At 55.0% G+C, this 27,109-nt stretch overlaps 11 protein-coding genes across 11 annotated transcripts; 6 read left to right on the forward strand and 5 right to left on the reverse strand.

The window, feature by feature from the left end:
- Positions 1-631: 631 nt before the first annotated feature.
- BO94DRAFT_202073 (putative mitochondrial export translocase Oxa2) lies at positions 632-1,898 on the forward strand. Its single transcript, XM_025606106.1, has one exon. The coding sequence runs from the start codon at positions 761-763 to the stop codon at positions 1,745-1,747; it is 987 nt and encodes a 328-aa protein (XP_025464234.1). The 5' UTR covers positions 632-760; the 3' UTR covers positions 1,748-1,898.
- A 364-nt stretch (positions 1,899-2,262) lies between these two features.
- Positions 2,263-4,530, reverse strand: ptcF (type 2C protein phosphatase ptcF). Its single transcript, XM_025612462.1, has 3 exons — positions 3,771-4,530; positions 2,705-3,718; positions 2,263-2,654 (listed from the first exon to the last, which is right to left on the reverse strand). The coding sequence occupies exons 1-3, from the start codon at positions 4,433-4,435 to the stop codon at positions 2,546-2,548; spliced, it is 1,788 nt and encodes a 595-aa protein (XP_025464235.1). The 5' UTR covers positions 4,436-4,530; the 3' UTR covers positions 2,263-2,545.
- Positions 4,531-4,750: 220 nt separating this feature from the next.
- On the forward strand, positions 4,751-7,202 carry BO94DRAFT_538300 (transcriptional repressor TCF25 family protein). The gene has a single exon (XM_025612463.1). The coding sequence runs from the start codon at positions 4,841-4,843 to the stop codon at positions 7,061-7,063; it is 2,223 nt and encodes a 740-aa protein (XP_025464236.1). The 5' UTR covers positions 4,751-4,840; the 3' UTR covers positions 7,064-7,202.
- Positions 7,203-7,528: 326 nt separating this feature from the next.
- Positions 7,529-9,236, forward strand: BO94DRAFT_568363 (PQ-loop repeat-containing protein). Its single transcript, XM_025614672.1, has 5 exons — positions 7,529-7,905; positions 7,977-8,548; positions 8,603-8,652; positions 8,704-8,762; positions 8,822-9,236. Exons 1-5 carry the CDS (start codon positions 7,789-7,791, stop codon positions 8,966-8,968), a joined length of 945 nt encoding a protein of 314 aa, XP_025464237.1. The 5' UTR covers positions 7,529-7,788; the 3' UTR covers positions 8,969-9,236.
- Positions 9,237-9,506: 270 nt separating this feature from the next.
- On the reverse strand, positions 9,507-10,418 carry rpp1 (ribosomal protein P1). Its single transcript, XM_025609359.1, has 4 exons — positions 10,325-10,418; positions 10,037-10,114; positions 9,794-9,926; positions 9,507-9,716 (listed from the first exon to the last, which is right to left on the reverse strand). Exons 1-4 carry the CDS (start codon positions 10,391-10,393, stop codon positions 9,670-9,672), a joined length of 327 nt encoding a protein of 108 aa, XP_025464238.1. The 5' UTR covers positions 10,394-10,418; the 3' UTR covers positions 9,507-9,669.
- A 296-nt stretch (positions 10,419-10,714) lies between these two features.
- BO94DRAFT_577721 (uncharacterized protein) lies at positions 10,715-12,800 on the forward strand. Its single transcript, XM_025615186.1, has 7 exons — positions 10,715-11,052; positions 11,122-11,203; positions 11,265-11,289; positions 11,337-11,615; positions 11,661-12,092; positions 12,138-12,323; positions 12,369-12,800. The coding sequence occupies exons 1-7, from the start codon at positions 10,833-10,835 to the stop codon at positions 12,522-12,524; spliced, it is 1,380 nt and encodes a 459-aa protein (XP_025464239.1). The 5' UTR covers positions 10,715-10,832; the 3' UTR covers positions 12,525-12,800.
- Positions 12,801-12,845: 45 nt separating this feature from the next.
- On the forward strand, positions 12,846-14,613 carry BO94DRAFT_538303 (iron-containing alcohol dehydrogenase). The gene is made up of 3 exons (XM_025612464.1): positions 12,846-13,306; positions 13,435-13,977; positions 14,056-14,613. The coding sequence occupies exons 1-3, from the start codon at positions 12,962-12,964 to the stop codon at positions 14,446-14,448; spliced, it is 1,281 nt and encodes a 426-aa protein (XP_025464240.1). The 5' UTR covers positions 12,846-12,961; the 3' UTR covers positions 14,449-14,613.
- Positions 14,614-14,695: 82 nt separating this feature from the next.
- On the reverse strand, positions 14,696-18,353 carry BO94DRAFT_473321 (nuclear import receptor PSE1; the record flags this gene model as incomplete). The annotated part of the gene is made up of 6 exons (XM_025608472.1): positions 14,696-14,903; positions 14,956-17,021; positions 17,074-17,505; positions 17,561-17,736; positions 17,799-18,021; positions 18,171-18,353. 6 exons carry the CDS (start codon positions 18,351-18,353, stop codon positions 14,696-14,698), a joined length of 3,288 nt encoding a protein of 1,095 aa, XP_025464241.1.
- A 517-nt stretch (positions 18,354-18,870) lies between these two features.
- On the reverse strand, positions 18,871-21,817 carry BO94DRAFT_499061 (CBS and PB1 domain protein). The gene is made up of 4 exons (XM_025609360.1): positions 21,335-21,817; positions 20,303-21,176; positions 20,147-20,241; positions 18,871-20,090 (listed from the first exon to the last, which is right to left on the reverse strand). Exons 1-4 carry the CDS (start codon positions 21,542-21,544, stop codon positions 19,281-19,283), a joined length of 1,989 nt encoding a protein of 662 aa, XP_025464242.1. The 5' UTR covers positions 21,545-21,817; the 3' UTR covers positions 18,871-19,280.
- Positions 21,818-22,226: 409 nt separating this feature from the next.
- On the forward strand, positions 22,227-23,710 carry BO94DRAFT_523479 (40S ribosomal protein eS26). The gene is made up of 4 exons (XM_025610220.1): positions 22,227-22,350; positions 22,576-22,703; positions 22,956-23,058; positions 23,163-23,710. Exons 1-4 carry the CDS (start codon positions 22,328-22,330, stop codon positions 23,266-23,268), a joined length of 360 nt encoding a protein of 119 aa, XP_025464243.1. The 5' UTR covers positions 22,227-22,327; the 3' UTR covers positions 23,269-23,710.
- Positions 23,711-23,782: 72 nt separating this feature from the next.
- On the reverse strand, positions 23,783-27,062 carry BO94DRAFT_604925 (leucine rich repeat domain protein; the record flags this gene model as incomplete). Its single annotated transcript, XM_025616466.1, has 6 exons — positions 26,402-27,062; positions 26,069-26,331; positions 25,943-26,041; positions 25,725-25,921; positions 25,487-25,691; positions 23,783-25,462 (listed from the first exon to the last, which is right to left on the reverse strand). The coding sequence occupies exons 1-6, from the start codon at positions 26,589-26,591 to the stop codon at positions 23,783-23,785; spliced, it is 2,634 nt and encodes an 877-aa protein (XP_025464244.1). The 5' UTR covers positions 26,592-27,062.
- Positions 27,063-27,109: the final 47 nt, after the last annotated feature.

The raw sequence follows: 27,109 nt of genomic DNA on the forward strand, positions 1-27,109 counted from the left end.
TTTCCGTTGTTGCCAGCTGTTCCGGAGCTGGAGCTGGACGTGTCGACTTTCTCCCAGTCCTCATCCTCACCAGAAGCCGTTGCAGAGGCAGGCTTTGTACGGGCTGAATATTCCTCCTCGTCAGCCCGGACGCGCGAGACGATATAGTCGCGGCGAGAGCGGGTGCGCTTCAGGACCACCCAGCCAACACCGCGGAGAACTAGGCGGAGAAGACCCAGGGGTAGCTGGGGAAGCAGCACACAGGTCGCGAGGAGAGCGAGCAGGGTGAGAATTGACTTGAGTATAAGCAGCATCATGGCTAGCGAGAGACAACTGCGGACATGGCAAGTGGATGGGGAAGCGGAAAAGAAGAATTGGCCAGCGTGGAGGTTGAGGCCAGACGAACAAGAAGAAGCGAAGAAGAAGCGGGTCGTCGGCGGAGACTCTTATCGATAGGGACCGCGTCATACCATCCATCCATACAGACATACATACATACGATATACGAGTTATACGATACATACCGCTTGTATCGTATGTATCGTATGTATCATATGGGGTTATCACCACGTGAGGTGTTTACATCACGTGACATTTGGTTTTCGTCCAGCCATCCGGCATCCTCACCATCTCCGTCTGCCTGTCTGCTCTGATCGGCTCCGGTGCCGCGAGGTTGAGGTATTGCCCCTTGTTCGAGCGTTCGGTAGTTTCTTTTCCCCTTCTTGTATATACTTATTTGTCAATCGATAACCCTTAACCAATTCTTCAATTGCTCGTCAACATGCGGGCCTTCCGGCTGTCGCATCCCGCACGCAAAACGGCGGCTTTCCAGCACGTCCGGCATTTTCATCCAACCCGACCTGCGCCCTTAATCAACGAAGCCCTGCAACTATCCTCCACCTACCTCCACGCTGTCCACGATATCTCCCATCTGCCATGGGCCCTATCCATCCCATTGAGTGCTCTGCTCGTCCGAACGTCCGTGGCTATGCCCCTACAAATCTACACCAAGGTCCAAGCCCTTCGCGAACGGGATGCGATCCCACTCACCCTCGCGTGGCATCATCATATTAAGAGTCGTATCTTTTCCGACAGAGACAGGACACCACCTTCTCCGGCACAAAGACAGGCTGTCATGCGGGAATTCCTCGTCAAAAAGCGAAGCGTACACCGTGGTCTGAAAATCCCTCGGTTCTGGAAACCAATGAACTTCGTGCAATTGCCCATCTGGATCTCCATCATGGAAAGCCTCCGCGCCATGTCGGGCAATACCGGTGGTCTAGTGCCCTGGCTTCTATCGTTGATTAGGCCCGAGTCCGCAGATCCTGCGACCACCCTGGCGATCGAGCCCTCGCTCGCCACGGAGGGTGCTCTCTGGTTCCCCGATCTCTTGGCGGGAGATCCGACGGGGATGCTGCCCCTGGCGCTGTCACTGTCAATCCTGCTCAATGTTCATCTGGGGTGGAAGACTAAGCCTCTAAAGAATATGGCCGATTTGCCCAAGTTGGAGATGTACAAACAAGTTACGTTTCGAGGATTACGGATCTTCGTTCAGGTGCTGGCCTTGAATGTGGGACTGTCGTCCTTTGTGTCGGAGATGCCCACGGCATTGATGATCTATTGGGTAACTAGTACGAACATCGCCACAATGCAGACCTTTATCCTAGACCGGATCCTGGTTCCAGCCAAGCCATTGCCCGCATGGCAGCAAAAATATATGATGTACAAAATGCCCGGAAAGGAAACACTTCCGCCCACGAAGCAGTGAGGCGCGGATCGGCCGGATAAGTGGAGTATGCGACATCCAACAGTGGGCGAGTATGGATCCACGGATGCCGGGGAGCATAGCATCCCGGCCCGTTGACGCGCGCCTTGGTCAGCTGCGAGATTCCAGGCACGTCTCGAATGGCGATTACAGGTAAATATATACCTAGCGCTGGATGAAAGGAATGCACCACTCTCCCTTTGATTGTCTGATGGGGTCAGTTCATGCCATGTCCAGTTGTTTATCTATAGCCCAAGACTGAACTGTTTATAAAAACCGGTCTTACTCCAATCCGTCGGGTCTGATGGACTCTGGATTGGGATACATTGCTCTGGACCAGATCTGCTTCAGGTACCTCACTTGGCATAGCTCCATCCACTCTGCCGACTGTATAGAAATGGAGGCACTGTTTGACAGCGAGCATGGCAGTGGACATCCTACCCCACATCTACCTACCTGTACCATTAGTGTCTCATAATAATATAAGGAGCCTTCTAAGTCTACTATATCACTCCAAATCCAACAATTGCAGTTTCTGTCCCAACTGAATAGAGACTATGTAGCATTTCTATGTGTACTTCAATGCCAATGCACACTCAGAAATCACCATCTCAGGCCTGCACGAAATAAGAAAAAACGCCAGCCCACTGCCCATTTCGAGATAGGAGAAGAAACGATGGAAGCCAAGAGAAAGAAATGAAAATCCAAATCCAAATATCATGAAATCATCTTTTCTTTGCGTCTTTTTTGCGCCGATAATGCCTTGCTGTGCGGAAGGAGACTGGGCAGTTGCGGATACAGCTACAGCTTCGCTTTGACGTTCTCGGACGCGCTAGCCTCTTCATTGACGGTGACGGTGCGCGTGTCTGGACCTTCGCCGAAGAAGATCACTTCGACGGTGACATCGTCACTGGGATGGTGTTAGTCAGGGGAGGATTTACTTGGGTGAGGGAAGCTTACCGGTATCGGCGGGAATAAGGGCTCGGGAGAGTCAGCAAAGCGGAAACCATTTCCTTGTCCTTTCCTCCCATGGCGTTGCGAACCAGGTGGGTTGCGGCATTGTTGTCCTCGACGGTGAAGCGACTGGCCACGCCGGCGATGTCATACTGCTGCTGGCGGATCGGGCGGCGTTGGCCTTCAGAGTCGGTTGCCTTGCGTGCTTCCACAGGGAGTTCTTTTTCTCCAAAGCCAAACAAGCTCTTCAGCCAGGTCTTGTTGCTAGCGCCGGTGCCGACACGCTGCTGCTCGACCCACTGGCCGACAAGCCCGACCACTTCCTCGTTGCTCAACATCTCCCAGAGCCCGTCGGTAGCAAGGACAAGGAAGTCACCGCTGCCGGGGTCCATCTTGGTGGTAGTGATGATCGGCTCGGCAGTCACGTACGGAGGAGTCTTCAACAGGGGGTGGGGAGTGCGACCAAAGAACTGGCGCTTAATCTTGTCCTGCGTTTCCTTGCTCCACTTGTAGAATGCATCTCCGAAGGACCGGCTGGGTTCCAGCTGCCCAAGGATCCGTCCGTTGCGAACAACGTTGGGCTCGCCGGGATGCTCCTCCCGCAGACGCTTCATCTCAGATGGAGTTCCGCCAGTCTGGTCTTCGGAGAGGGGCGTTGCTGACCATTTACCATTTGCACTACGACGGCCCAGCACAGCTCTGGAGTCACCTGCGACAGCGACCTTCAGGTCTTTAGACTGAGAGTCATAAAAAGCAAGGAGAGCGCAGGATCCGGAAAGAGCAGGCGCAAGCATCTCGGCGGCGACCCGGCGCGAGTTGGACTTGAGCACCTTCTCAACGCTGCTGTGCACGATTTCGTCGTCTAGACGGGTGAAACCTTGCTTGATCGCAGCATCCACGGCGCCGGACGACGGGGTCAGTAGGGAAGGGTCTGCGGCCGCAGCTTTGTAGGTTGAGTTCAACTCTCGGGCGACATAGGATATAAGAACGTTGCGCAGCTTGGCCGACGTCGTCCAGCCGCTGAGAGATGGTTAGTGAGCAAAAACTCTTGCAGGGGACTGTGAAGACTCACGAATGGCCATCGAACACGGCCCAGAACATCCAATCACATTTGGCTTCGCCTTCGTTGGCTGCAGCCAGGGAGGATGGCACCTCGATGATCTTCTCGGCATGATCATCCTCGATCGGAGAATTGCTCGGAACCTGAACGATATCGTAGCGGACCACTCCCTTGCCTCGGTTCACCAAATATGACTCCTCGTTCTTCCTGAGCTTTTGTGTGGCCTGCTCCGGGGTCAACATTTCGAGGACTCGGCGGTCGGAATCGTCTGTGTGCTTGGACAAAGGCTGGTCTCCAGTAAGGGGGGCGGTAAAGAACTGATCATTATCCACGAGCAGCGCACGGCGAGTGGACTCCGCAGGGGCTTCGGCGTGGACAGTGGCATAAGAGCGTAGCTGCGACGAGGTAGCGTTCAGCGCCTGGCCGGCGTTGCCCTGATAAGCGTACCAGGCGCCTGAGGCGACGACGGTCGAAATGACAGCGAGCGAGAAGTTTCGAAGATGCATGGACGAGTGGAGAGAGGCGGGGAGGTATGAAGGATGCTTGCCCGAAGAGGAGGGACGTAGACCGAGACTCCGACTGCTAGAGAAGGACACGGCGCACGGTTTCCTACCGATGACTTTCCATGCTGGCACGCGACGGGCAGTACGGAGAGCTTGAAAGGCCGCGCGACGCATTGGGCCGGCGGAGAGAGAGACGTATTTGAGCCGGGGGTGTCCTGACAACTCTCAGATTCTGGATCTGGAGAAACAACGGGCTATCTCCAACCGACAGCGAGATGCGGTGGAGGCAACCATCCAGCCAACGGTGCCACGGGAACTCGCCGCCATTGCGTCATGTGATACGGAGTACTTGATATACCAAACGGTATCTTTCCGGCTGGTATGAAACCATGTCTGACAGTACAGCCATACCCGCTAAGCCCCTCTCGGCAGTGTCGTCATTCCCCGCGCGCGGGCTTCTTTGATTCTTCTTTTCTTATTCCGTTATCCCGATCTCCCATTGCGCCCCGTTCCTGGTGATCTTCATGAGATCCGTCCGGACTACTTTGCGGCTGATTTGTATCGACCACCAACTCCTGAATGTCCTCCCGCGCACTCCGCAAGCTGCAGAAGCAGCGCGAACAAGAGCTGCAGCTGGCATCACTGCAGGCCGAGGAAAATGACGACTCGAGCGAAGAGGAGCCGGTGTCTCGCCCGTCAAAGCCGAAGTTGAACGCCTTCGATCTTCTCAACTCAATGGATGATGAAGACGATGAATACGAGCAGGAATCCGAAAACGAGGCAGAGGGGAAGGAGGTAGAGGCCGAGACCAAGACGCCAGAGCCGGTGACTCAACCAAAGGAAGATATTCCCGTGCCCGCAAAGCCAGCGGGCTCGGGAAAGAAGAAGAAGAAGAACAAGAAGAAGAAGCTGGCTGCCAAATCTGAGGCTACTCCTGCTGCACCGAAGACTAAGTCTAAGAAGTTGGATGAACTCGACCAAGCGCTGAAAGACCTGGCCGTCGACCCTAAACACGCCGTTGCAGAAAGTGGCCGCGATGCCTCGTTCCCGAAAACCCCGGAAGTGCTTCTCGCCATTGATCCTAGGTTCCTGAATGCGACGAACGAAATGCGCAAGTTGTTTGGAAATGTGGTGTTGGAGAACTTCGACCAAGACACTGGGTCAGGCCGTCGGAGAGACCGAATCCAAGAGACGCTAGATCTAGGCCAGGCTTTGGCGGGACGGTACAGTCCTGCTAGTCGGGGCCAGAGCCTGGCAGGCGCGACGCAACGGCGAAACGTCCTCATGCAGGGCAAGGATGAATGGCCCCGGTCTCCCAGTGGCGGTCTTGGGATGGAACTCACCGAGAAACTGCCGGACGGCTCTACCCTCTACAAGATTCTTCACAACACTGCGTATACGGACATACAGAGACAATTCGACATGTGCGTAGAGTCGATGGACCCCCAAAGAATGATTCATCTCCTGCAATACAACCCCTACCATATCTCCACTCTTCTCCAGGTGTCAGAAATCGCGAAGCACCAGGGTGATCACGCGGTTTCCGCCGACCTACTCGAGCGTGCATTGTTCAACATCGGACGTTCCGCCCATTCATCGTTCGGGAACCTTCTGAAGCAAGGCCAGGCTAAGCTTGACTTTGTGCACATGGAGAACCGCGAGCTGTGGCTGGTTGGCTGGCGGTATATTGCTAATCTTGGGATGAAGGGTACTTGGCGGACAGCGTATGAATGGGCGAAGCTACTACTGAGTCTCAACGAGACTGACCCCTACTGTGTCCGGCTCCTGATCGATCACCTGGCCCTTCGCGGCCGAGAGTACTCCCATTTTGTGGAGCTATGCACACAGACGCGGCTGAGCAAGGCATGGGAATCCCTTCCCAACATCCAATGTTCGCTCGCGCTGGCGTATCTCCGACTGAACAAGCCCAAGGAATGCCGCGAACAGCTACGTCAGGCCATGTCACGCTATCCGTGGGTTTTTTGCAAGTTGGCGCAAGAGCTCGACATCCAGCCTATGCCGAAGAAAATCTGGGGCAAGATGCCACCCACGGATGCCCATGAACTGTTGACCGAACTCTACATTACGCGCGCCAAGGACCTCTGGAACACCCCGGAAGCGGTTTCTTTGATTGTGGAAGTGGCCGACACGCTTCCCGACGAAGAAGAGCCTGTTGAACCCCCGGAGATCACGCTAGATATTGCGCGCCACGTAGTGCTGTCCGATGTCCCTCGAGTCACGACGCACCTTCCGGGACGCTTTGTCGCTGGGCGCATTTCCTCCTCCGATCCCCTCCCTCCGTACGAGTCGGAAGCTTATCGCCAGCAGTCCGACCCCACTCCATCCTACTTGTCGCAGGTGCCGGACGTCGGGCGGCCGCAATGGCTACGGGACCTTCTTGACCAGTTGAATAATGGGGCCATTCACTTCCCTCGGTTCCAGCGTGATGGGGAGGAGGTGCAGGGAGACGACGTCCCCCCGGAGGCTGAGGCTGAGGAAAACCGTGCCCCGGTACACCCGAGCGGTGACCAGCAACCACTCCTCGAACAGTGGCTGCTAAACGACGGAATGCACACGCTGGAAGCATTCCTCCAGCAGTACGGGGTCGACCGCGGGAACTGGGGCGATGTTCTCGACTATTCGCCGTTGACGGAGTATGTGGACGCCCTGGAATCTATCCAGCCGGAGTCGGAGCGCAACCGGTTGCTGCAGGGGCCGATCCGGGAGGCAATGGGCGACATGGCGGTCGCCATGCTGGACGACGAGCTCCAGCTGCTCCAATATGACGAAGATGACGCTTGATACCCGGGGTTTATCTGCATAGTGGAAGGTGTAAGTATCTACTGTGGGCCGTTCTGTTGTCATGTAGATAGATTTCTAGATAGCGTGTTAGCGGCAGCAAAATGGATGGATGAATGCAAAAGCAAATCATAGGAATGACATGATTTTCAATGCCATCTGAACGGTGTACAAGATGTACCACCTATCACTATGTAGTACCAGGGAACCCCTGCATGGATTGCATGGATTGCACGCATCGCAGCCTCGCAGCCTCGCAGCCCTGCCAACAACCCACCTCAGAGAGCCCCCAAAACCACCCAACCCACCTTCACCAACAAACCCCCAAGCCCTTGATAGGGAAACCAGACCAGACTGATAAGGCACAATGAGTCCGCGGCGCAGCAGGCAGCTTAGTCAAAAGCATACGGCCGGATCCACCCGCAGCGATGCGCCAATGTATTCTAGTTCATTAGTTAGTCGTTGACTCAGTCGCTTGTTAATAGCTTCATTCCTTCGCGGTCCCTACACATTCCACACTGAGTTTTTTGCAACCACCGGATCCAAGACTTTCCCCCAGCTGACCTCCTCCCCGAACCGATCCCCCCATCCTTATCGCGACCTCTCCCCGTGACCTCATGCGCCCGGCCCGCAAGGGATTGTGAATAAAAAAGCCGGCGGTCCTTATCTCCCCGTCATAGACAGACAAAGAGTCGTCGCCCTCTCTTCACCAGCAACCTCATACCAAAATGTCGACCCTCTGGTCAGCAGCCAGCAGCAATGCCGATACCGTCCCTCTCACAACCCGCGAAGCTGCTTCCGGCCTCCTGGGCTCGATATCTCTCACCTGCTGGATCTTCCTCCTAGTATGGCCTTGCCCTCAGACCCATGGATGCATTATCTACCCAAACCACACAAACTAACAGGTTAACCCAAGGTCCCTCAACTAATCGAAAACTACCGCAATGGCAACGCAGAAGCTATCTCCCTCCTCTTCCTCTTCGTCTGGTTTATCGGCGATATCACCAATCTGATCGGAGGTGCCTGGGCCGGTCTCGTCCCCGTCATTGTCGCCATCGCTGTATACTTCTGTATCGCGGACGGGGTGCTCATCGGACAATGTCTGTACTACAAGGCGCGTAATGCGCGACGCTCGTCCAGTGGGACAATATCTCGTCGTCGATCCTCCGTTGCTGATGCACCGGATCCGACGACGCCGCTTCTGGGCCGACGATTTAGCGATGTCGGGCGCCGCGCGGGCGCGGACGCGGACGCGGATGAAGATGATATGTTGGCGAAGATTGTGGAGGAGAATGATGTAGGGCGCAAGGCGTGGGTGAGGAATTTCAGCAGCGTGTTGGGAATTTGTGTAATTGGGATGGCGGGGTGGACGATGGCGTGGCGCACCGGAGTGTGGAAGCCTGCGCCGGTTGAAGAGGTCGATGGGGGCGTGGATATGGCTCCTGGGGCGATGGTGTTGGGGTATATTAGTGCGGTTTGTTATCTTGGGTATGTTCTTCTTTCCTATATCTTGGTGGGTTGGGCTAATGAAGGGGGTTGTAGAGCGCGTCTCCCGCAGATTTACAAAAATTATTGCGATAAGTCGTGTGAGGGTATGTATAATTGTGTTGTTTTATGGTACGTTGTGAAGCTAACGCGTGCAGGTCTCTCGTTACTCTTCTTCATTCTCTCGCTTTTGGGTAATCTTACCTACGGCGCGGGAGTAAGTCATTCTATTTACACCATTTCTACTATAAGTCGAGACTGACTGAATACGTATAGATCATCTGCCACTCCACGGAAAAGAACTATATCGTGACCAATGTGCCGTGGTTGATTGGCTCGCTCGGCACCATGGTTGAGGATGTTACTATTTTCGTGCAGTTTCGACTGTACGCGACTCGGGACACGGTGACGCCGGCCGTGTAGCGCGTCGTCGTGCATTCCTTCATTGTTACATTGTCTTGTGATTTGTGATTTGCTGGTGGCTTAGCGTGTCATCTACGACCTGGGGTTGTACTGTATGGGTCCGGCGGATCTTTGTCTAAAAGTTCTTGATTGCTTGCATTGCGGGGTGGATATTGATATTGATGTTGATAATTGATATTGATCGTTGGTGTGATGTCGTTCGGAGTCTGTTGAGATTCGTGCAGACATGTGGCGTGTACAGTATAGTATAATTTGACCTCTACTTTACCTACTGTCTCGGACGGTATGATCCGCCTACGAATTACTGCGGTATAGAACGAGTTTGCTCATGGTCGCATGACAGACATTGCATGAGAGCTGGGCACCTAAGCTCGAGTACTAGCAACAAGCACAACAACATCAGACACGGAGCCGAAGACGGCCAAACCGATCTCGCCCCCGACCTGTACAAGGTAGACATTCCCACGGCCGGAATCCTAGCGGCATCCGGTCCAGTACCTCTGTCACGACGGAGCCCATCATGCGAGCAGAGCGCCCAGTCCCAACGGATGTCCTTGTCCGTTCATTCTTTCTTTTGATTTTCCCTTTTTGGTCTTCGTGCGGTCGCGTACTATCAGGTACAAGAAATGCGAGGGGCGAAAATGAGGTAGCAAGGAAACGAGGAAAAAAAGGAAAATAGGAACCCGAATGGTTGAAGACGCTTAGTCGAAAAGACCGAAGCCCATGTCCTCGTCGGACTCCTCCTTCTCTGCAAGAAGTTAGCAACCCGACATCCGCATTCCTTCGTTGTCCCTCCATTCAATCCGCAGGGATGGTTATCCGTACCTTCTTCCTTCTCCTCAGCAGCAGCCTCGGCGGGGGCAGCAGCGGCAGCACCACCGGCAGCGGGGGCGGCAGCGGCAGAGCCAGCGGAACCAACGTTGGTCAGGAGGTCCTTGATGTCCTTGCCCTCGAGAGCCTGTGGAAATCGACGCGTAAGTCTTTGAGTGGGCCAGAGTGGTGATGGTCGATCGAATCGCGATCGCGTGGTATGAACTGGATGTTGCGAAACTGGACGGATCAATTTACCTTGGCGAAGATGGAAGTCCAGATGGGCTCAACCTCGGGAACCTTGGCGGCAGACAGGAGAGTCTGGATCTTCTCGGCCTGTGATGCACGAAATCCATCATTAGCCTAACTGATTCTGTGCCTGAAAATATTCCATCCCTGCAATCGTTGAATATCCCATCATTGATTTCCTTCTATTATTTTTTTCGCCTGCATTATCGGTTCCACCTCTTTCGCGACAACTGATTTGTCCCTTTCCTTGCACCCTGCCATGCCTTCCAACCCAGGTGATCAAGGATGAATACGTACGGAGACCTCGAGGCCGTCATCCGCAAGGATGAGGGCGGCGTAGGAGCAGGCGAGCTCGGCAGTAGACATGATGGTCGACGGGGGGTTGACTGGACTGGAGTCTCGAGAGGGATGGGGATAAAGAGAGGAAGAGGAGGACGGGAGACTTTTTTGTAACGGCCTGGTCGAGTCGGACGGTGAGTGACTAACGCTTTGCCCCGAGCGGAAGTTGTGTGTTGAGCGCCGCAGAAGCCCTCGCTTAGGGCTGCTCCTCTTGCGGCCTAGCGCCGCCGCCCCTCGCCCGTGACCACGCGCTAGTCCCTTTCGGGCCAGGTCGCGCGGCGATGCCATCATCGCCTGATACCTCCGCCCTCCTTCGTCTCTCCTCCGTCCATGGCCTACTTTGCGACCGTTGCCCTTTTCTTTTCACCTGGCCTGCTTGTCTCCCCCTTTCTCCAGTTCCAGTCGCCACTCTTCTGAAATTCCGCCTCATCCGCATCCGCCCCCCCTCTACTCCCTCCCACCAGCTATGGACTCCCCCGCCGTCCCCGCCCCGCTGGATCCGAGAGAGCAGCCAATCCTCGAGCGTCTGCTGCGCACTCGGGATGCGCTTCTCTTGCTCAAGCAGGACAAGTCCTCGTATATCAAGTCCCGCGACGTCCTTCCCCTATATGAAGAGGTAGTGGCCGAGGTGGAGAAGCTCAATGCCGCGCGCAAGGAACAGGACCGCCGGCGAGCACATAACCGACGTTAGCACCGAGTGGGCCTGTGTATTAATGTTTGCCATGGATGACCAGCTGACTTGGGTGTCGCTGCAGTGGACTATGTTCTCGATGATTGTTTCCAGCTCATCTCACTGCTTTTTCTGACGGTCGGTCGGAACAACGAAGCACCCGCGGTGTATGTGGTGCTCCCGTCTAGATCGAATGAATCGTACTGACAAGGTATTGCGCCAATTCAGGTATTCCCTTGCGACAACTGTCCAGGTATGCATACTGTCTCGAGTGCCCCCGTCGCATACTAACCCGCCCAGCGTCTTCTCGATCACCTTGAAGAGGCCGGCTTCTACAGCTCCAAAGACCTGATCTCGATCACCAAAACCCTTGCGAACATGAACGAAACCCTCGAACGATGCCGCCAAGCCTACTCACCCGCCCTGATTACCCTGCTCGAAAGCCGCCTGGAGAAATGCCAATTGCTGTTGGAAAAGTTGCAGAGTGGACTGGCCAAGCTAGGCCCGGAACTGGCGGCTACACATGAGACGCTGGTGTCTATCTTGCGGTCGACCTCGGCTGTTAATACGCGCTCCAAGGTAGTGTGTCTTTGCCTGTGGGATCGCGCATGCTGACTCTGGTAGTTTTCTTCTTTTGAGGTCAATGGGCTTCGTACCCAGTTGAAGAAGCTTGAGGACGGAATGAAGGACGGGAAATTTGTGAATGCCGAGGGCGCGCCACTCCCTGGCGCCCAGGAAGACGTCTTGCTGCTGAAGGAACGGTGTTGGATCTGGACTGAGCTTGTCCTGGAGCGGTATGCTGGGATGCCTGCGCAATGGAGATATCGTGCTAATTGTCGCAGACAAGGGAAGATCGACGAGCGTTTCAAGGAGCAGTACGACCGGCTGATTGAGATCCGCAACCAGCTGGACCGGCTTGCCGTGACACAGGCCTGGTCGCTCCGTGAGACGGATTTGTTTGGCTACCAGCGGAAACTGGACCGGATTGACGAGGCGCGCGTGAACGGCAACTTTGTGGATGCGGAGGACAATGCGGCGGACATTCACGCGCAGCGGGTTGGTATTCCCACGGGGTTAGTGACTTGTGCTGACTGGCTGTAGACATTACTGTACCTGATCCGGCGGAGCTATGGGTACATCTATGCGCTGTTGATCTCGTCAGAACCGGTGTCGGAGGCGCTCTTGCCGGTATACAACCAGCTACAGACACTGCGAAAATGCCTGCTAGAGGTGCAGGAATCGGGGGGCGTGTCGAATTCGCGCGAACTCTACCCGTACAGCATGAAGGTTGGTTCCTGCGTTGACATTCTGGGGGTTCGCTAACAATCGCAGCTCAATTCGATTGACAACATGCGCGTGGACGGAAAATTCTACGTGGGTAGCGACATCCCCGAAGGGCAAGGAAGCGTGAATGCGCTACTGGCGGAATGCTACGACATTGTGTGGGAGTTGCGGGCAGCGGTGGACGAGGAGGACCGGACGGGATAGATGAGGGATGGGAGATCATTTAACTGTACTAATGAGGTTGGCGGGAGGATCTTGTATTCTGGGGACCCCGGCTTTTTTTGGACGGCGTTTGGAGTTGCTAAGGAGTAGTGTGAGGGAATGGAATGAATTGAACTTTGCTGAAACTTTGCTGGAAATTTGCTGATGAAACTTTGCGGAAACCTGAAGCGATCCCTGCCGGCCTGGAAGGATGACAGAATGACATCACTCCGCTCCGCCCCGCCCGCCCCACATCCCACATGCCCTCCACTTCTTTCTAGTACAGTACTATTAGTACGTACTATTAGTACTATACAGTGATCACTTATACTTATCTCAGCCTATAACTACTCCCCGTTCTCCCAGACCCCTCCTCTTTTACTCCTTCCTCCTTATTCCTCCCACTTAGCTCATGTATATATCCCTTCAACCATCAAACAATGACCCAAACCCTCCGTCCCGCCTTCGCCGACCGTCCCCGGCCGCTCCTCTCCTACGGCATCCCCTTCCCCGATGCCGCCGCTCACCACGTCACTGACCTCTTTCAGGCGTCGCGCATTTACATCCTCTGCTCGGAGTCACTGGCCCGCAATACCGATGCTTTAGATCGCCTCACAACCGCCCTGGGCCAGGATAAAGTCGTGGGCACGCGCATCGGGATGAAAAGCCACACGATGTGGTCCGAGGTGTTGGAGATTGTGCATGAAGCCAAAGCTGCGGAGGCGGATCTACTGATTACCCTGGGTGGGGGGAGTCTGACGGATGCAGCGAAAGTCATAGCATTGGTATTATCCTTCCTTTTCTTGCCCTCATTTCATCCTCTTCTATCCGATCACTAATCTCAACCCAACCCACCCTACAAACACCAACCCCAAGCTACATATCAAGCCAAAAACTAACAAAACAATCACAGGCCCTCTCCAACGACGCCCTCACTCCCCATGCCCTCTTAACCCTCACCACCACCCCGCCCCCCGATACCCCCTCTCCAAACCCCAACATCCATACCCCAACAATCCCCATCCTCTCCATCCCCACCTCCCTCTCAGCCGGCGAATACTCCCCCTTTGCCGGCGCCACCAACGACACTTCCTCCACCTCTGCCCCCCAAAAACACTCCTTCCAATCCCCGACGCGAGGACCCGAACTCATCATTCTCGATCCAACCCTAACCCGCACCACCCCGGCACGCATCTGGCTCGGCACAGGCATCCGTGCTATTGATCACTGCGTGGAAACGTATTGTGCGATGAAAGGCATGACGTCCGAAACAGATCAATTGGCCTTGCATGCGTTGGGGCTGTTGGTTCCGGGGTTACTCAGATGTAAAATCGATGGAGAGGGGGAGACAGGGTTAGGGGCGAGGTTGGATTGTGCTTTGGGTTCTGTGGATGCTATGGCTGCTTGTTCGAGGGGAAGGGTACAGTTGGGGGGGAGTCATGGGATTGGGCATCAGGTACTCATCCCTTCTATTCATTCTCCTGTGAAAAAGAGGAAAGCAAAGGAATATACTAACGATTGAAAAAATTTGTAGCTCGGCCCCCTCGGCGTACCCCACGGCGAAACATCATGTATCCTCCTCCCCGCAGTATGCAAATACAACGCCAAGAAAAAGGCCAACAACGAGCGCCAGGATCGGTTACGTGGGTTCCTACTCCGACAGGAGGGAGTGATGGAGGTGGTGAAGCGATGGTACCCCGGGAAGGATACCAATGGTGGTGTGGAAGAGGCAGACCTAGGAGACGTGCTTGATGTCATCATCCGGGAACTAGGGCTACCGCGGACATTAAAAGAAGTCGGAGTGGGGCGGGACAAGCTGGACGGACTGGCGGAGAATAGTCTGCGCGATCGATGGTGTCGGACGAATCCAGTGCCATTGGTCGAGAAGGAGCAGGTACTGGAGATTTTGGAGATGGTGGTGGAATGAGCCTTCTCCCTTTTTTTTCTCTTTATGTACGGTGTGTGTGTGTGTGTGTGTGTGTGTGTGTGTGTGTGTGGTAATCATAGGTAGTGTATGTATGCATGTATGTACGGCTTATTATGGTCCTGACTACGGCCGCATCATGAAACCGCTATACACCGGAAAAAGAAACCCGACAGTCCATATCCTTGTTATTGTTGTCATTGCAATTCTCATTCAACTCATGCCAAAGCGTAGTTTCCAGTCCATTCCCTCATTGGAAGTAGCTGCGCACCGCTGCCTGGTTGTCCGGGTTAACTCCCGCCAGGATCTGCTCGGCATTCAACCCAGTCGCGGCGACCAGCTGCTTCGCCGACGTGGCCACCCGCGCGGCTGTCTGCCCTTGCAGTGTCTCGGCCTCCAGCGCCGCCACGATGTGTCCGAACACCTTATCCGCGTTGGACAGCACCACCGGGTTTTGTCTGGAGCAGGTTAGTATGATAAGAAATGTGAGAAGGGGGAAGGAATACTCACTGGTCGATTAGTTGTGCAAGGAAGGAGTAGGCGTACGGGGCCGCCTCCTCGTCAAACGTGATCGGCAGAGTGCCGATCCAGTTGGCCACAATCTCCGTCGCATTCTGCACCTTGCTGGCGTTGTAGTGCAGGATCTTGGCGATACTGGCCGATGCGTTCTCTGTTGCGAAGACGTGCTCCTCGCTGCGTGCCTGGTTGATCTGCGTCACCTGGAAGAGGCTGGGGATGCTGGCCGCCACAAAGTCGCCCCATGCTGCGCCGCCCTTCTGCGCCGCCACGCCCACGCCGTACGCAGCCGCTTGCCGGTTCGCCGCGTTAGGATCCTGCAGGCCCGCCGCCAGCGGCTGCATGATGTGATCCTTGTAGTTCCATGACTCGGGTCCGCAAAACTCGAGCACGTCGTCCATGATACACAACGCCCATTGCCGCTGCGTTGGGTCCTGGCTGCTGATGAAGGCATCGTAGAAGGCCATCAGCTGCTCCCACGCCGGCAGGAATGTCGTGCCCTGGTTCTTGAAGATCGTATGAAACGCCTTGTTCATGTCGCTGAGCAGGTTCTGGTCATCCTCAACCGCGTACTCGTAGTCGAGGTTGTCGTCCTCGCCGTCGTCCGCCTCCGCCCGGTCCTCGAGACGCGCCTTCACCCGGAGCTGGTAGTCCTCCAGCGTCGACTTGGCCGACTCGATAAACGCCTGCATGTGTTGTTGGGACAGACAGTTCTGGCCCACCACCTCCACTGACTCGTAGAAGCATTGATACATCTCCGCCAGAGTGTCCACAGTGGGCTCCGCGCTCAGCACTTCGATAATCTTCTCCGCCACCTTGTTCCAGATGCCAGCGAATCCAGCCGACTGGTCTCCGTGGGCCTTTTTGTAAGAATTCAGGAGCTGGGGAATTAGCTTAGCAGACGACACCCGCACAGGGTCGTGGAAGAAGAATGCCAATCCAGGGACCGCGATCTTCTCCATCGTCTCCAGCACATACGGTTCGAAAGCAGCCTCCAAGATCTGAGCGTAGATTGTGATCAGCTCGATGGCAGTGTTCTTGTCCTCCAACGCGCTGGTCTTGATACCAATGATCTTGCCCTTCAGAGGCACCAGCTCCCAACCCTCGTCCTGCTCGACCTGGTCGATCTGGTCCTCGTCGTCCAGCAGCTGGATATCGGCCTTGGCGGCCGCAACCGTCAACAGGGGCGGCATCACCCCAGGAAGATAAGGCACAAAGTCCTGGCCGAGCACCCGGCACATGCGGCCCCAGCAGTGGAGCAGGTACTGCGACTGCGGGTCGTCCGCATCGACAATGTTCTGCTGAATGTTGCCCAGCAGCTGCACCAGGTTCAGCGCGTCCTGGCCCATCTTCTCCTTGCCGACAGCCAGAGCAATCAGCGTAGCACACTCCATTGCCTTCGCGCGAAGCAGGCGATACTCTTTGGACTGTTCCTCCTTCAAGACGTTGAACAGCAAGGGCATCAGGGTATCATAGTACTGCTCAAAGGCGTTTTCGGCCGAGTCAGCGATTGTAGCAATCGTCGAAAGAGCCTGCTCCTGCACGTAGCGCTTCGGGCTGCGCAGCAGCAGCAGCAGGTGCTGCAGGAGATCACCCAGGTACGGTTCCAGCACCTTTCTCTCAGCCTCCTCGCAGAAGTTGACCAGGGCCGCGGCCGCGTGTGCCTGGACGCGGGGCTCGGTGCTGTTAAGCACGGGGATGATGTTGGTCAGGACCACCGCGTGGTACTTCTCTTGCATGGTACCGGCGAAATCGGTGCTCATCTGGCCGAGAGCGTTGCACCCGGCATATCGCACGCGCGGGTGGGGGTCTTGCAGGGCGGGCACGACCAGTCGCAACACCTGGTCCAGTTCGCCGACCATCAGATCGCGGCAGCCCTCCGAGATGGCGGAGATGGCCATCAGAGCCGCATGGCGATCCCGCCAGGCAGAAGACGACATCATACGGGGTATCCAAGCAAAGGTCGCGGGGAGGATGATCTGGCCGCCAAGCTTGTTGGCCAGGCGGTCCATGCATTGTTCACCTGCCACGTGGTTGAGATCGCTTTCCTCCAGATCAAGCTGATAAATGTCAGCACACAGGCAGCCGTGAAGAACAGGGGACAACACATACATCCTCCGATGCATTCCACTCGGAAGCATCTTCGTCGTCAACGCCGATATCAGTCATCAAGCTGAGACACTGGGTCACCATCTGCTGGGCGAACTCGGAGTTCTTCTTGCACATCGAGGGCGCATAGTCGGCAAATGTGGCCATCAGCTCCAGAGAATTTTGGCGGACCTGGTCGCTGAGATCCTTGTCCGCAATCACGCTAATGCTGAACGTGACCAGGTTGTTGAACATGCTCTTGAACATCTTCGGGCAGATTTCCGCCAACTCGATGAGGGACAAGAAGGCGGAAGAGAGCTCGTCGCTCTCGGTCGATTCCTTCAATGGAGGCAGGATGTTAAGCAGGTCGGGCATGAGCGAGAAGAACTTGGTCTGAGACTTCTTGGCGATCGAGCGGAAGAACGAAGCGAAGGCCTCCATGGCGGCAATGCGGACCTGTACACACGCCGGTCAACAACTGCTTGGGCCTAAACACCAGGGGTCGACATACGGAGACGACATCATCCTTGAATCCCTTGCTGAACACTCCAACAACGGCCTCCTCATGGGGCTTCTCGATGATCCCAGGGGTGGTGTTGAAGATGCGGAAGGCGGCCTCCCGCAGGCCGGCGTCGGGGGACTGGCTGGCTTGGAAGAGAACGCCCAGAAGTTCGGGCCATTGGTCGCCTAAGCCGTAACAATCAGATTGACAAGGTTCACCACGCGTGAGGGTCCTCCACGGTTCATACCATTATCGGTGTACTGTCTGGCAATCTCGGCCACGGCATCGCCGATCTTCTTGCGGGTATCTGTGACTGACTCATTCGTCAAGCAAGTCACCAGCTTCTGACGGATGATCAATCTTTGTTCTCCGGTGAGAGTCGAGAAAAGCTCCTTAGCTTCATTCGAGACGGGGTCTTTTCGTGTCTTGGTTGCGATTCTTCTGAAGAGGACGGCGGAAAAGGAACGTGTCTGGAAAGATTCAATGATGAGAACACGGACGTGAGGAAGCTTGGAGCCACCGGTCTGGCAATAACGCCGTGGTCTGTAGGACCGGTCTGTGATGTCTTGGACCACGCTTCAAGGGCCCACCGGGGGGGGGTTCCTAGTAGGACACTTACTAGCACATCCTCCGCACCCTGGATCTGCTCGGCCAGGCCCATCAACAGGACGTCGGGACGACCCTGGATCCAGTCATTATTCAACTGCTCTTCCGCCTGGGCACGGATCGTGTTGTCGGGGGTGGACAGCGCGCGCAGCAGCTGCGAGAGCGCCGAGTGGACCTCGGGAGGTAACAGGGACATTTTGACGGCTCAAACGCGAACAATCAACCCGACCTGAAGACCACCAAAATCGCGGTGACGAGAGACACGGGTTCAGCGGTGAACCCGGGGAGTTGGATGTGGGGGTTGGTTGGTGAAAGGGACTTTTTTTGGCCCTTGAGAAATTGTTTGGTGGGGGAAGAAATAAGTTGACCGGTTCGAGGGGGAGGCGGTATCTATGGGCACCAACCAGACAGGTCAATCAATGAACGGGAAAAAGAAAGAGAAGGAGGAACCACAAGTTGAGTTAATCAAGACCAGTACGGGTGAAGGGCAAGCTCAGCATCGCAGCCGGACACGGAGCTGCGGGCGAACAGGAGGGGAGGGAGGGGCGCCCGTGGACAAAGATAGAGCGAGAGCGATAGATGCTGAGGGAGGGAGGGGGTTTTCTTGGGAGCGAAGTTCGATAATCTTTCACGTCCTCGTCCTGAGGCCCCAATAAGAAAACCCAAAATTCCCCCCGAAATTTCCAGCCCGCCAAGCCCGCCGCACTAGCCCTCTTCCGGTAAGTCTCCCAGGCAGCCAGGCAGTCAGGCATCGGCAGGATTCGGCAGTTGTCCAGGTACCTTAATCTATCTGAATTGATCATGTTTATTACCATATCCTAAAGCCCCAATTCATCACCATCACTATCACCATCACCATCGCCATGTGCGCCCTAGCCGAAAGAGAGTCATACATGCAATTGCAACCCTACGCTTTCACTAACACAACGGTATCCGAACAAAGACATGCAGGATTAGGACTGGACCACCAGCACAGGTAGGAGATTAACCAATATAAATGAGAAAAGTCACAAAACTCGACCAAACGAAACGCTCTTGGGGGTACAGATATATGACACGGAAAGGAGACGTCGAACAAGGAAATAGATACAAACGTGCGGGCTTGGTTAATCGTGACCACGGCTCACCGAGAAGTGGCCCGGCTCAGGATGAACACTCCCGCAATGACGGCTGCCAGAGTCACAATTGCTCCCGGAAGTAGCAACTCGTTAGGCACACCGGCGATAAATGGCTCCTCGGGTTGGTGTGCAGGGAAGGACTGGGCTCGCGGCTTCGTCACCAGGGGCTCCTCCTCGGATTGGTCCTCTGAAACGGGGCTTCTCTCCTCGACAGGCCGGGAGGGGGCCGGCTGGGGCTCGACGGTAGCAGGAATGGGAGGCTGCGTAGGGTCGTGGACGAAGAGATCGACCTTGTCCCGATTCGATTTACGGGCCAGACTCACTGCGTCGGCCAGATCTTGGTCAGTGGTAATCGACACGGTGTCGCCCTCGTTGTCCATGTAGCTTAGAGCGTAGCCCGTGTTGCTGAGCTTGCCCTCATCGCAATTGGGGGAACCTCCGATAGCCTCCACCTCAGGGCCCAGCTTGGCGGAGACCTGAGCAACCAGCTCGGCAATGCCGGCAGAGGGAACGACGTTCACGCGGTGCACGCGGCCGCTGGGAGCCTTGAACTTAAATGGGAACTGGATGTGCTCGGCGTGATGCGAATCCACGTGGTATTCAGAGTGCTCGTCTCCGCCATGGTGAGAAGCGGATTCGTTCGGAAGAACGCTGTCTCGGGCGTCATAACTAGCCTTGGGAGACTCAGGGCTAAGTACTGACCGCTGCGCGGGCTGCTGGCTTCCAGAGACCATGGAATCGGACTCGTGGTCCATCGACAGCCAAAACTTGTTCCATGCCGGGCCCTCGTCATCATGAGATTGCATGGTATTGATCTGGCCCACGTCAGACTGGTTCCTTGAACCTTCAATGAGAGTATGTTGGTACTGACCTGTTCCAGGGTGGCGTATGTAAGCTTGAGCACATCCACCATGCCAACAATCTCACCCGCATCGTTCATCACGGGCAGGTTCAGGTAGTGTCCGTCTAACCATTCCAGGGTCAGTTGCTTCTGTCCAGAAGGGTAGGCATAAGCGGGGCTACTGACCGTGCATCTTCCGGAGCGCAGCTTGGATACTCATGTTGCTGGGAGCAAAATCGGGGTGAGGGGTCATCACACGGACGACACTGCAGGTCGCGGGGTCGAGTCCGGGAGCAATAACACGCAGCACGATATCTTTGCTAGTGAAGATACCGGTGATGGATCCCTGGTCCTGCACGAGCAGGGCAGTGGTATGGTGTTCCTTCATCAGGGCCGCCGCATCTCGAACAGTTGTGCGCACAGAGACCGTGGTCGGGGGCATGCCGTCCAAGACAGACTCGAGCGTCGGGCCGGACATCTTGCTTCGTAGCGCCTCTACGTACTGAATGATCTGTTGGGGCTGGCTGGAACCGAGTTCGGTTTGGACACCCTCCAACGCATCGTAAAGTTTCCGAGAGGAGCTGTACGCACGCTCCAACTTTTCCATCGCATCGTAGAAGCACTTTGTGATATCGAGGACACCCGAGATATCCTGGTTCTCGTCCATAACCGGCAAATGTCTGAAGCCTTTCCGGACCATGAGGTCGAGAGCATCGGTGGCACTGGTATCCGTTCTCGCGCATAGAGGGTTCTTGGTCATAATCTCGGCCACGGTGATTTCGCGAGCCTTCAAGCCCGCGCCGACCACGCGGAACGCGAGGTCCTTAGCGGTGAAGATACCAGCGATCCGATCATCATCGTCCGTCACAAGCACGCAGTCCTCCCTCTTAGCGGCCATCAATTGGGCGGCTTCGGCAATGGAGGTGATGGGCTTGATCTGGAGGGCCTGGCTGGGTTTCAATGCGAGGACGGTGCCGGGGGGAGCTTTGCGGGAGCGGTTTGCCCGTGCCGGGACATGTCTCTTTTTGTTGAGGTCGGCCTCCAATTTTCGTCGAATAGCCTATTAGAGGGTGTTAGAAGAGTCAATGGCATGCACTGAGTGATCATGGCTTCAACAGAAGGGTTCAAATTTTCGCCAATGGGTTTTTAGATTTTTTTTTGTTCACCTCCTTTTCGACTGGAGCTGTTGGAAGCCGAACGGGGAAAAGCGTGCCATACCTCATCGCGCTTGGACTGGTTTTGCCTCTGACGGCTGCTGGCGGCACTCATGGTGGAACTACCAATATCACTGGAGGCAGTCTGGGGGGTGTGAGTCGTGGAGGAAGTCTCGGGGCGAGGACGAGGAATGTGACTGTCAAAGTCGGGCAGCCTGCCTCTACCGACAGTCTTGTGGCTAATGGTTCCTTTAAAAGTGGGTGTGGATGACATGGCGCCGAACCGGAATGGCGGACCTGGTAGGCTGGCAGGTCTGTGTTTCACGAACCGGTCAAGAGAGAGCGGAGAATGCCACGGAGCGGTGGACTGGAGACACCCGTGAGGGACAAACGAGGCCTGAGAAGCGGGATGAATAGAGACACGCCACGCAAGGATAAGGATGAGGAAGAGAGACACAACACGACTGATCTGGAAGACCGGACGAGAAAGATACGGCAACCAGGGGGTTCCCAAGAGGTTTAGCCTGGCCGAACTATTTGCTGGTTAATGACGGGTTTCAGGGAGAGGCAGACGGGGACGGGGGAACCACTTAGATACAGCCGCCCCCTCAATTCGCCGGCTTTGCTGCCCGCCGCCTGAGTAAACAGAATACCGTATTGGTGTACCGTAACTTTGGGTCGGGAAGGAGCTATCCACTAGACCGTTTTCAGTCATGGCACGTGAATGGATCATCCAATTCCTAGTCTGAGCCTCCAAGGCAGGCGGTCAGGCCACTCTCCGCAGCCCACTTCCCACTTCCCACTTCCCACTTTCCACGACCCCCCCTCTGCTGCCTCAGGTGTCTACTTCCACCCTTGCAACCTGAGGCCACTCATCCCGTGACCCAGCTCGCTTAAGGGCATAGGGCTACCACACAAACCCGACACAACCTCATCCCGAGAGCGTCTCCGGAGCCTTTACGACAACCAAACCCGACAGCCAAGTACGCAACAAACCTCCCATCCCCTATCCCTGACTCACATTCTCTGACCTGTCGCTGCAGAGAAATCCGTCAAGATGGTCAAGAAGAGGGCGAACAAGTAAGACCGAACCCCTTCCTATCCCACCCATCCATGCCCTATATACATCTACGCACACCTAAAATATGACACCGACGGGACCGCCATATACTTGCCGGAGAACAGGCCCAGCTACCGTACAGTGTGTTGTGTTGGGGTAGAATGATCGAAAGCAAGAACAACCGCGAAATTCAAGCGAAACATGAAGTCAGCAAATCAAAATGTCAAAAACTAACCAGTCTACAGCGGTCGTAACAAGAACGGCCGCGGCCACGTCAAGCCCGTGCGCTGCTCCAACTGCGCTCGCTGCACCCCCAAGGACAAGGCCATCAAGAGATTCACCATCCGCAACATGGTTGAGTCCGCTGCCATCCGTACGTTCCACGATCCTCCATCATTGATCTGAGTTACCCGAATCCGTCCGCGCGCTGTCTGTCGTTCGTTCCGAAAAGAGCTGGGAAGTGGGGATGTGTGTGCGACGAATTGAAGTGGGCTATGGTCGACCAAGGCATGAAAGAGAGAGGGAAGGAAAATGGCGACAGCGCGACGCACGAATGAACGGGCTTCGACCAATTCCGTGAAACCATGACAATTCCGGACTGACTCGTGTTCCTTCCAATTTACAGGTGATATCTCGGACGCTTCCGTCTTCACCGACTACGCCGTCCCCAAGATGTACCTGAAGCTGCAGTACTGTGTCTCCTGCGCCATCCACGGCAAGATCGTTCGGTACGCGACCCACCCAATCTCACCACCCGTTAGATGATGAACACGACCATCATCACAAAACTACCCCTGAGAAATAAGAAGCCAAAAGCTGACCTGTTCTCCAGTGTCCGTTCCCGCGAAGGTCGCCGCAACCGTGCTCCCCCTCCTCGTATCAGGTACAACAAGGATGGCAAGAAGCTGAACCCCCCTCAGGCCGCCAAGGCTATGTAAGGAAGGAATAACCAAAAGAGAAAGAAAATGGAATTAGTTTAGGGGCCTTAATTGTTGCTTCTTTATATTTTTCTTTTGTGTTGTTGAACAGACTTGTTTACACGGATTAAATGGAATGAACGGGTTTCAGTTTCGGGGTTGAAAAAGGTTTACTGGTTTTGCCTGTGGGCAGGAGACGAAATCTATATCAAAAACAAACAACGAAATTCTAAGCTTCGGGTGTCCCGCACAAAGGTAAACAGAAAGGAATCGAACAGACCTCTGGGGATCGCTTCTTTCACTTGAAGCTCCGTGGCTCCTTTTGTGCAGGCCGGGTGTTGATGTCCTCGACTTACCATGGCATCGAAGGGAATTCGATTAGATTTATGAATGAAAAATGGAATGACATGATCCCATCACATTCGCAAGGCCTTCGGTAGTCACGTCGTTTCAAGATGTCAATGACATCCCTCGTAATTGGTAACTATTGGGTATTAGGCCGGTCATGGCTGATGTCGGCGTTCTAGATGCTCCGTCAAGGGTATAAATAACCCTTTTCAAAATAATTCCCATACATGTCTACCACCCCACTTCGTCCCTTCGGCGCTGCGTTCCGGACAATCTTCACTTCCCCTTTCCAGTGGCCCTCCAAGTAGTGCGCAATGGATATAAATGGCGCAGGTGACGCCGTCAGTGTGTTCAAACTCGGCGACGGCGAGAACGTTTGGGATGACGACACAGAAGGGGAGAAGCGAGAGGACACGGTACTGATAGTGTCACGCCTTCTTCGGTTGCCCCTCAGCATGTTTTCGTACTCTGCCTTCTTAGTGCGTCGGAAGGACGCCAGCTCGGCGACGAGATCAACATCCGGTATTTCCTCCCGCGACGCCCCTGAGTCCCCACCTTGGCCTTGGAATGGGCTATGCGAGCGCATGCCCCTAGGCGTAGTTGCGGGGTCAAAAGAGTTGGGTTGCGAAGAGAGGTGACTTGTATGAAGCATACTTGGTGAAGAAGCCATATCTGTCTCCGAAACCCCTGTGCGGCCAGAATCATCATCATCTGGTATCAATGTCACCTTCTCGTTCAAAGCAGCCATAGGGAAGTATTTCCCTGAATAGGCATCGGGCACCCCGCATTCCTCTTCCCCAAAAAAGCTGAAGTCGCCTATTGCTGCCGACCACAGGTTTTCAGAATCTCGGTCCCCGGTACTTGACTTCGAAGCTCCTGTCCGGTAGCTGGATGGTGTCCATCTGGACAATTTGTTGGTCTGAACAGTGGGTGTGATCTCTAGCACCAAGCGGCGTAGAGCGAACAGAGACCTGACGCGTTCTTGTTCAGCTCTGGCTCGAGCCCGACCGGGAGGAAGTGAATAGTCCGATCCCGCTTGGAGAGTTGCAAGTAATGCTTCATTTGAGCAGGCGGTTATGAATCGGATTAACGACGTCAAGATCGGCGAATTCGCAAGGACGTGGGAAGGGACGTCGGTCAAAACCAATGTCTCAAGATGGGGAACATGAGAGGGATGCAGGTATGGAAAATAGTTCCCTTTGCTGTCACGTCGAGGAAGACTTTTCGGCCGTTTTGCCAGCAGTTCTTGGATTTTCAGGGCCCGAGGATCTTCTGCTGATAGGGGAGAAGAGCATTGCGGAATTGAACCCACGGAATCCAGCGTAATGCTGGGAATACTCGAGATGCTTGAAATTGAGATGCCATGAGGCAAGCGAGATGAAGAGATAGTGGCGTGAGTGTCGCCCAGCCTGGCTTCATCATTAGCTCGATCTGTCTCGACTACCTCGGGGGCGAAAACAGAGCCTCGTCGCCGCTCGGGTAGCGGATTGTCTTCATAGATAGTGGGCTTCCTACCACTCTCGCTAGACCGAGAATACCAGTTCGACGGTTGCGGGACTGGTGTGCCGGGAAGCTCAAAAACAGCAGCCTCATTTGATGGTAACTCATAAATTTCGTGGTTTGTACCTAACTCCGCTTCTCGAGGTACTTCACTCTCAATCCCGCCTGAAAGCTCCGGAAGCAGCATATCCAAGGTTGCAGTCTCCCTTGAGGGCCCGTCAACCGTACAAATGGCATGATGGGCTCTCAGATACGTAAGATTCTCTCTGGCAGTGGTGCCCAGGATGGGTATTAACTTCTCAGCACCAGGAAGCTCGTGGGGGTCATCCTGGGGCGAATTGAGGGAATACTCCATCCTGCTAATAGACTCGACAGTGTCAACGGTCCCCACGTCCAGAGCATATAGACGAGATGATGCCAAAAGACTTGCAGCTCCTTCCACTGAGATTGGATTGTCCGCTATATAGAGGTGTGTTATACCTGCCTGTGGTAGGTCTTCAACCCAAGAGCGGCCTGTCAGTGGTTGTGTTAAAGCCTTCAAAACTTGCTCATCCAGAGGAGGGTTTCTAAGAAACTTCCGGTTGGAGATCAGGGGTCTAGAATGCGGCGAATGCATAGGGGATCCAGACGGTCCTCTCCGTGGGCCATCCTCTGCACCTGGGGGTAAGAAGGATGCTTGCAATAATGATCGTATAGACATGTCAGTAAGAAAGTTATTGCGCAGATCCAGGAAACGAACTCTACGTTCAATGGCATTGGCTAGAAATTCTGCGTCATTGTCTTTTAGACCGATACCTCGTAGTTTGAGTACTTGGAGATGTTCCAACTGCGATAGCGAAGACAGGACTATGCGGTCCCGCGCAGGGGTGGTGTAGGAAAGATCGAGATAGGTTAACCCGGGAAAGCGTAGTAATGTCTCCGCAATACCTTGTGATGTTGCGTTGGGCTCCCTGTCCGCCAGCAGTAGACGGACATTATAGGTCTGGGAAGCTGCGTCGGTTTCACCAGGCGTGCCGCATCCTTTTAGAGCGGTCATGGCATTGTGGTCAAAGAATGGCAGCTTCGAAACCATCAGAGATTGGAGACAAGGTAGAGATTCCAGAATCTCCCTTAACCACTCGGGTCGTGGACCCCCATAGATCTCGGAGAGAGCAGGCGGCAGGTGCAGCGTGTGGGTGAGCATCCGCACCTCAAGGCGGGCATACTTTAGCGTCCTCCTGAACCTTGTCAGGGCAACTAAGGGGAAGAAAGAACCCACGTCAGCACCTAATGGTCCTTTTAAATCAACATCGTTGGGGGTCATTACCATAAACTGCATCGTTGTCAGTTCCGAAGTGAGAGGCAGGATCCCCCCACAGAAATGGCATGAAGAGGCCATGCCATTTCCGACACACCAGTACTGCGGCACAGAGGTCGCTTGAAGGAATATACTGAGCTATAATCGACCATGCGTCTCTGGTTGTGGCGGTTTGGTAGGATGGCGGCACAATATCCATCGTCACAATCGTACGTGGTGCAGCGTTCACCAGGCTAGTATGGGCTTGGGCCTTCACCCAGGGAAGGCTAATAATATATCAGGGGCCGTCCTGTTGCAATGCATCGAGGGAAAGAAGGGGGTGGTTAGCCATCTGGACTGGTTGTTTGTGCCACGGAGCTAAGAAAAACCGGCCCCTCAAGTGTGCTCCACTGCTCCAGTGTGCTGGACTGCTGACGGGCGTCGGGCACTGCCACCACAGGACGTGATGGGGCGGGGAAGTGTTCGAACGATGTATAAAGCCAAGAAAATGCCATACTCAGAAATTATTTGGCAGCAGCTGAAGGGATGGTCTCCTGCGAGAGTGCCAGGGTCAGATAAACGATTAACCCTCATGGCAAGAAGAAGATAAGGCCGTCGGCGACTCAGCGACTACTAGACGGAGCGCCGCAGTTTCTGACGTCATCCCCCGCTCCGGCAGCAAGCAGCCAAACACGCGCCGGCAAATAAAACGTCGCCGACAGAAGCGCTTCGTCCGAC

The sequence above is a fragment of the Aspergillus sclerotioniger genome (genome assembly GCF_003184525.1).
Source record: "Aspergillus sclerotioniger CBS 115572 chromosome Unknown BO94scaffold_27, whole genome shotgun sequence".
In the NCBI taxonomy this organism is placed as follows: Eukaryota; Fungi; Ascomycota; class Eurotiomycetes; order Eurotiales; family Aspergillaceae; genus Aspergillus; species Aspergillus sclerotioniger.

What these genes read in the sequence shown, in the direction of transcription:
- BO94DRAFT_202073 (XM_025606106.1), top strand. Translation starts at nt 761, where the DNA reads ATGCGGGCCTTCCGGCTGTCGCATCCCGCACGCAAAACGGCGGCTTTC.
- ptcF (XM_025612462.1), bottom strand. Translation starts at nt 4,435, where the DNA reads ATGCGTCGCGCGGCCTTTCAAGCTCTCCGTACTGCCCGTCGCGTGCCA. An exon ending in GCCGTGTTCGATGGCCATTC is followed by an intron (nt 3,719 to 3,770) that starts GTGAGTCTTCAC and finishes ACCATCTCTCAG; the next exon opens with CGGCTGGACGACGTCGGCCA. An exon ending in CCTTATTCCCGCCGATACCG is followed by an intron (nt 2,655 to 2,704) that starts GTAAGCTTCCCT and finishes ACACCATCCCAG; the next exon opens with TGACGATGTCACCGTCGAAG.
- BO94DRAFT_538300 (XM_025612463.1), top strand. Translation starts at nt 4,841, where the DNA reads ATGTCCTCCCGCGCACTCCGCAAGCTGCAGAAGCAGCGCGAACAAGAG.
- BO94DRAFT_568363 (XM_025614672.1), top strand. Translation starts at nt 7,789, where the DNA reads ATGTCGACCCTCTGGTCAGCAGCCAGCAGCAATGCCGATACCGTCCCT. An exon ending in AGTGCGGTTTGTTATCTTGG is followed by an intron (nt 8,549 to 8,602) that starts GTATGTTCTTCT and finishes AGGGGGTTGTAG; the next exon opens with AGCGCGTCTCCCGCAGATTT. An exon ending in TTGCGATAAGTCGTGTGAGG is followed by an intron (nt 8,653 to 8,703) that starts GTATGTATAATT and finishes TAACGCGTGCAG; the next exon opens with GTCTCTCGTTACTCTTCTTC.
- rpp1 (XM_025609359.1), bottom strand. Translation starts at nt 10,393, where the DNA reads ATGTCTACTGCCGAGCTCGCCTGCTCCTACGCCGCCCTCATCCTTGCG. An exon ending in ATGACGGCCTCGAGGTCTCC is followed by an intron (nt 10,115 to 10,324) that starts GTACGTATTCAT and finishes CGTGCATCACAG; the next exon opens with GCCGAGAAGATCCAGACTCT. An exon ending in TGCTGAGGAGAAGGAAGAAG is followed by an intron (nt 9,717 to 9,793) that starts GTACGGATAACC and finishes AACTTCTTGCAG; the next exon opens with AGAAGGAGGAGTCCGACGAG.
- BO94DRAFT_577721 (XM_025615186.1), top strand. Translation starts at nt 10,833, where the DNA reads ATGGACTCCCCCGCCGTCCCCGCCCCGCTGGATCCGAGAGAGCAGCCA. An exon ending in AACAACGAAGCACCCGCGGT is followed by an intron (nt 11,204 to 11,264) that starts GTATGTGGTGCT and finishes GCGCCAATTCAG; the next exon opens with GTATTCCCTTGCGACAACTG. An exon ending in CTGTTAATACGCGCTCCAAG is followed by an intron (nt 11,616 to 11,660) that starts GTAGTGTGTCTT and finishes TGACTCTGGTAG; the next exon opens with TTTTCTTCTTTTGAGGTCAA.
- BO94DRAFT_538303 (XM_025612464.1), top strand. Translation starts at nt 12,962, where the DNA reads ATGACCCAAACCCTCCGTCCCGCCTTCGCCGACCGTCCCCGGCCGCTC. An exon ending in CAGCGAAAGTCATAGCATTG is followed by an intron (nt 13,307 to 13,434) that starts GTATTATCCTTC and finishes AAACAATCACAG; the next exon opens with GCCCTCTCCAACGACGCCCT. An exon ending in GTCATGGGATTGGGCATCAG is followed by an intron (nt 13,978 to 14,055) that starts GTACTCATCCCT and finishes AAAAATTTGTAG; the next exon opens with CTCGGCCCCCTCGGCGTACC.
- BO94DRAFT_499061 (XM_025609360.1), bottom strand. Translation starts at nt 21,544, where the DNA reads ATGTCATCCACACCCACTTTTAAAGGAACCATTAGCCACAAGACTGTC. An exon ending in TGCGCTCCGGAAGATGCACG is followed by an intron (nt 20,242 to 20,302) that starts GTCAGTAGCCCC and finishes TGGAATGGTTAG; the next exon opens with ACGGACACTACCTGAACCTG. An exon ending in CATACGCCACCCTGGAACAG is followed by an intron (nt 20,091 to 20,146) that starts GTCAGTACCAAC and finishes GACGTGGGCCAG; the next exon opens with ATCAATACCATGCAATCTCA.
- BO94DRAFT_523479 (XM_025610220.1), top strand. Translation starts at nt 22,328, where the DNA reads ATGGTCAAGAAGAGGGCGAACAA. An exon ending in GTCAAGAAGAGGGCGAACAA is followed by an intron (nt 22,351 to 22,575) that starts GTAAGACCGAAC and finishes ACCAGTCTACAG; the next exon opens with CGGTCGTAACAAGAACGGCC. An exon ending in ATCCACGGCAAGATCGTTCG is followed by an intron (nt 23,059 to 23,162) that starts GTACGCGACCCA and finishes CCTGTTCTCCAG; the next exon opens with TGTCCGTTCCCGCGAAGGTC.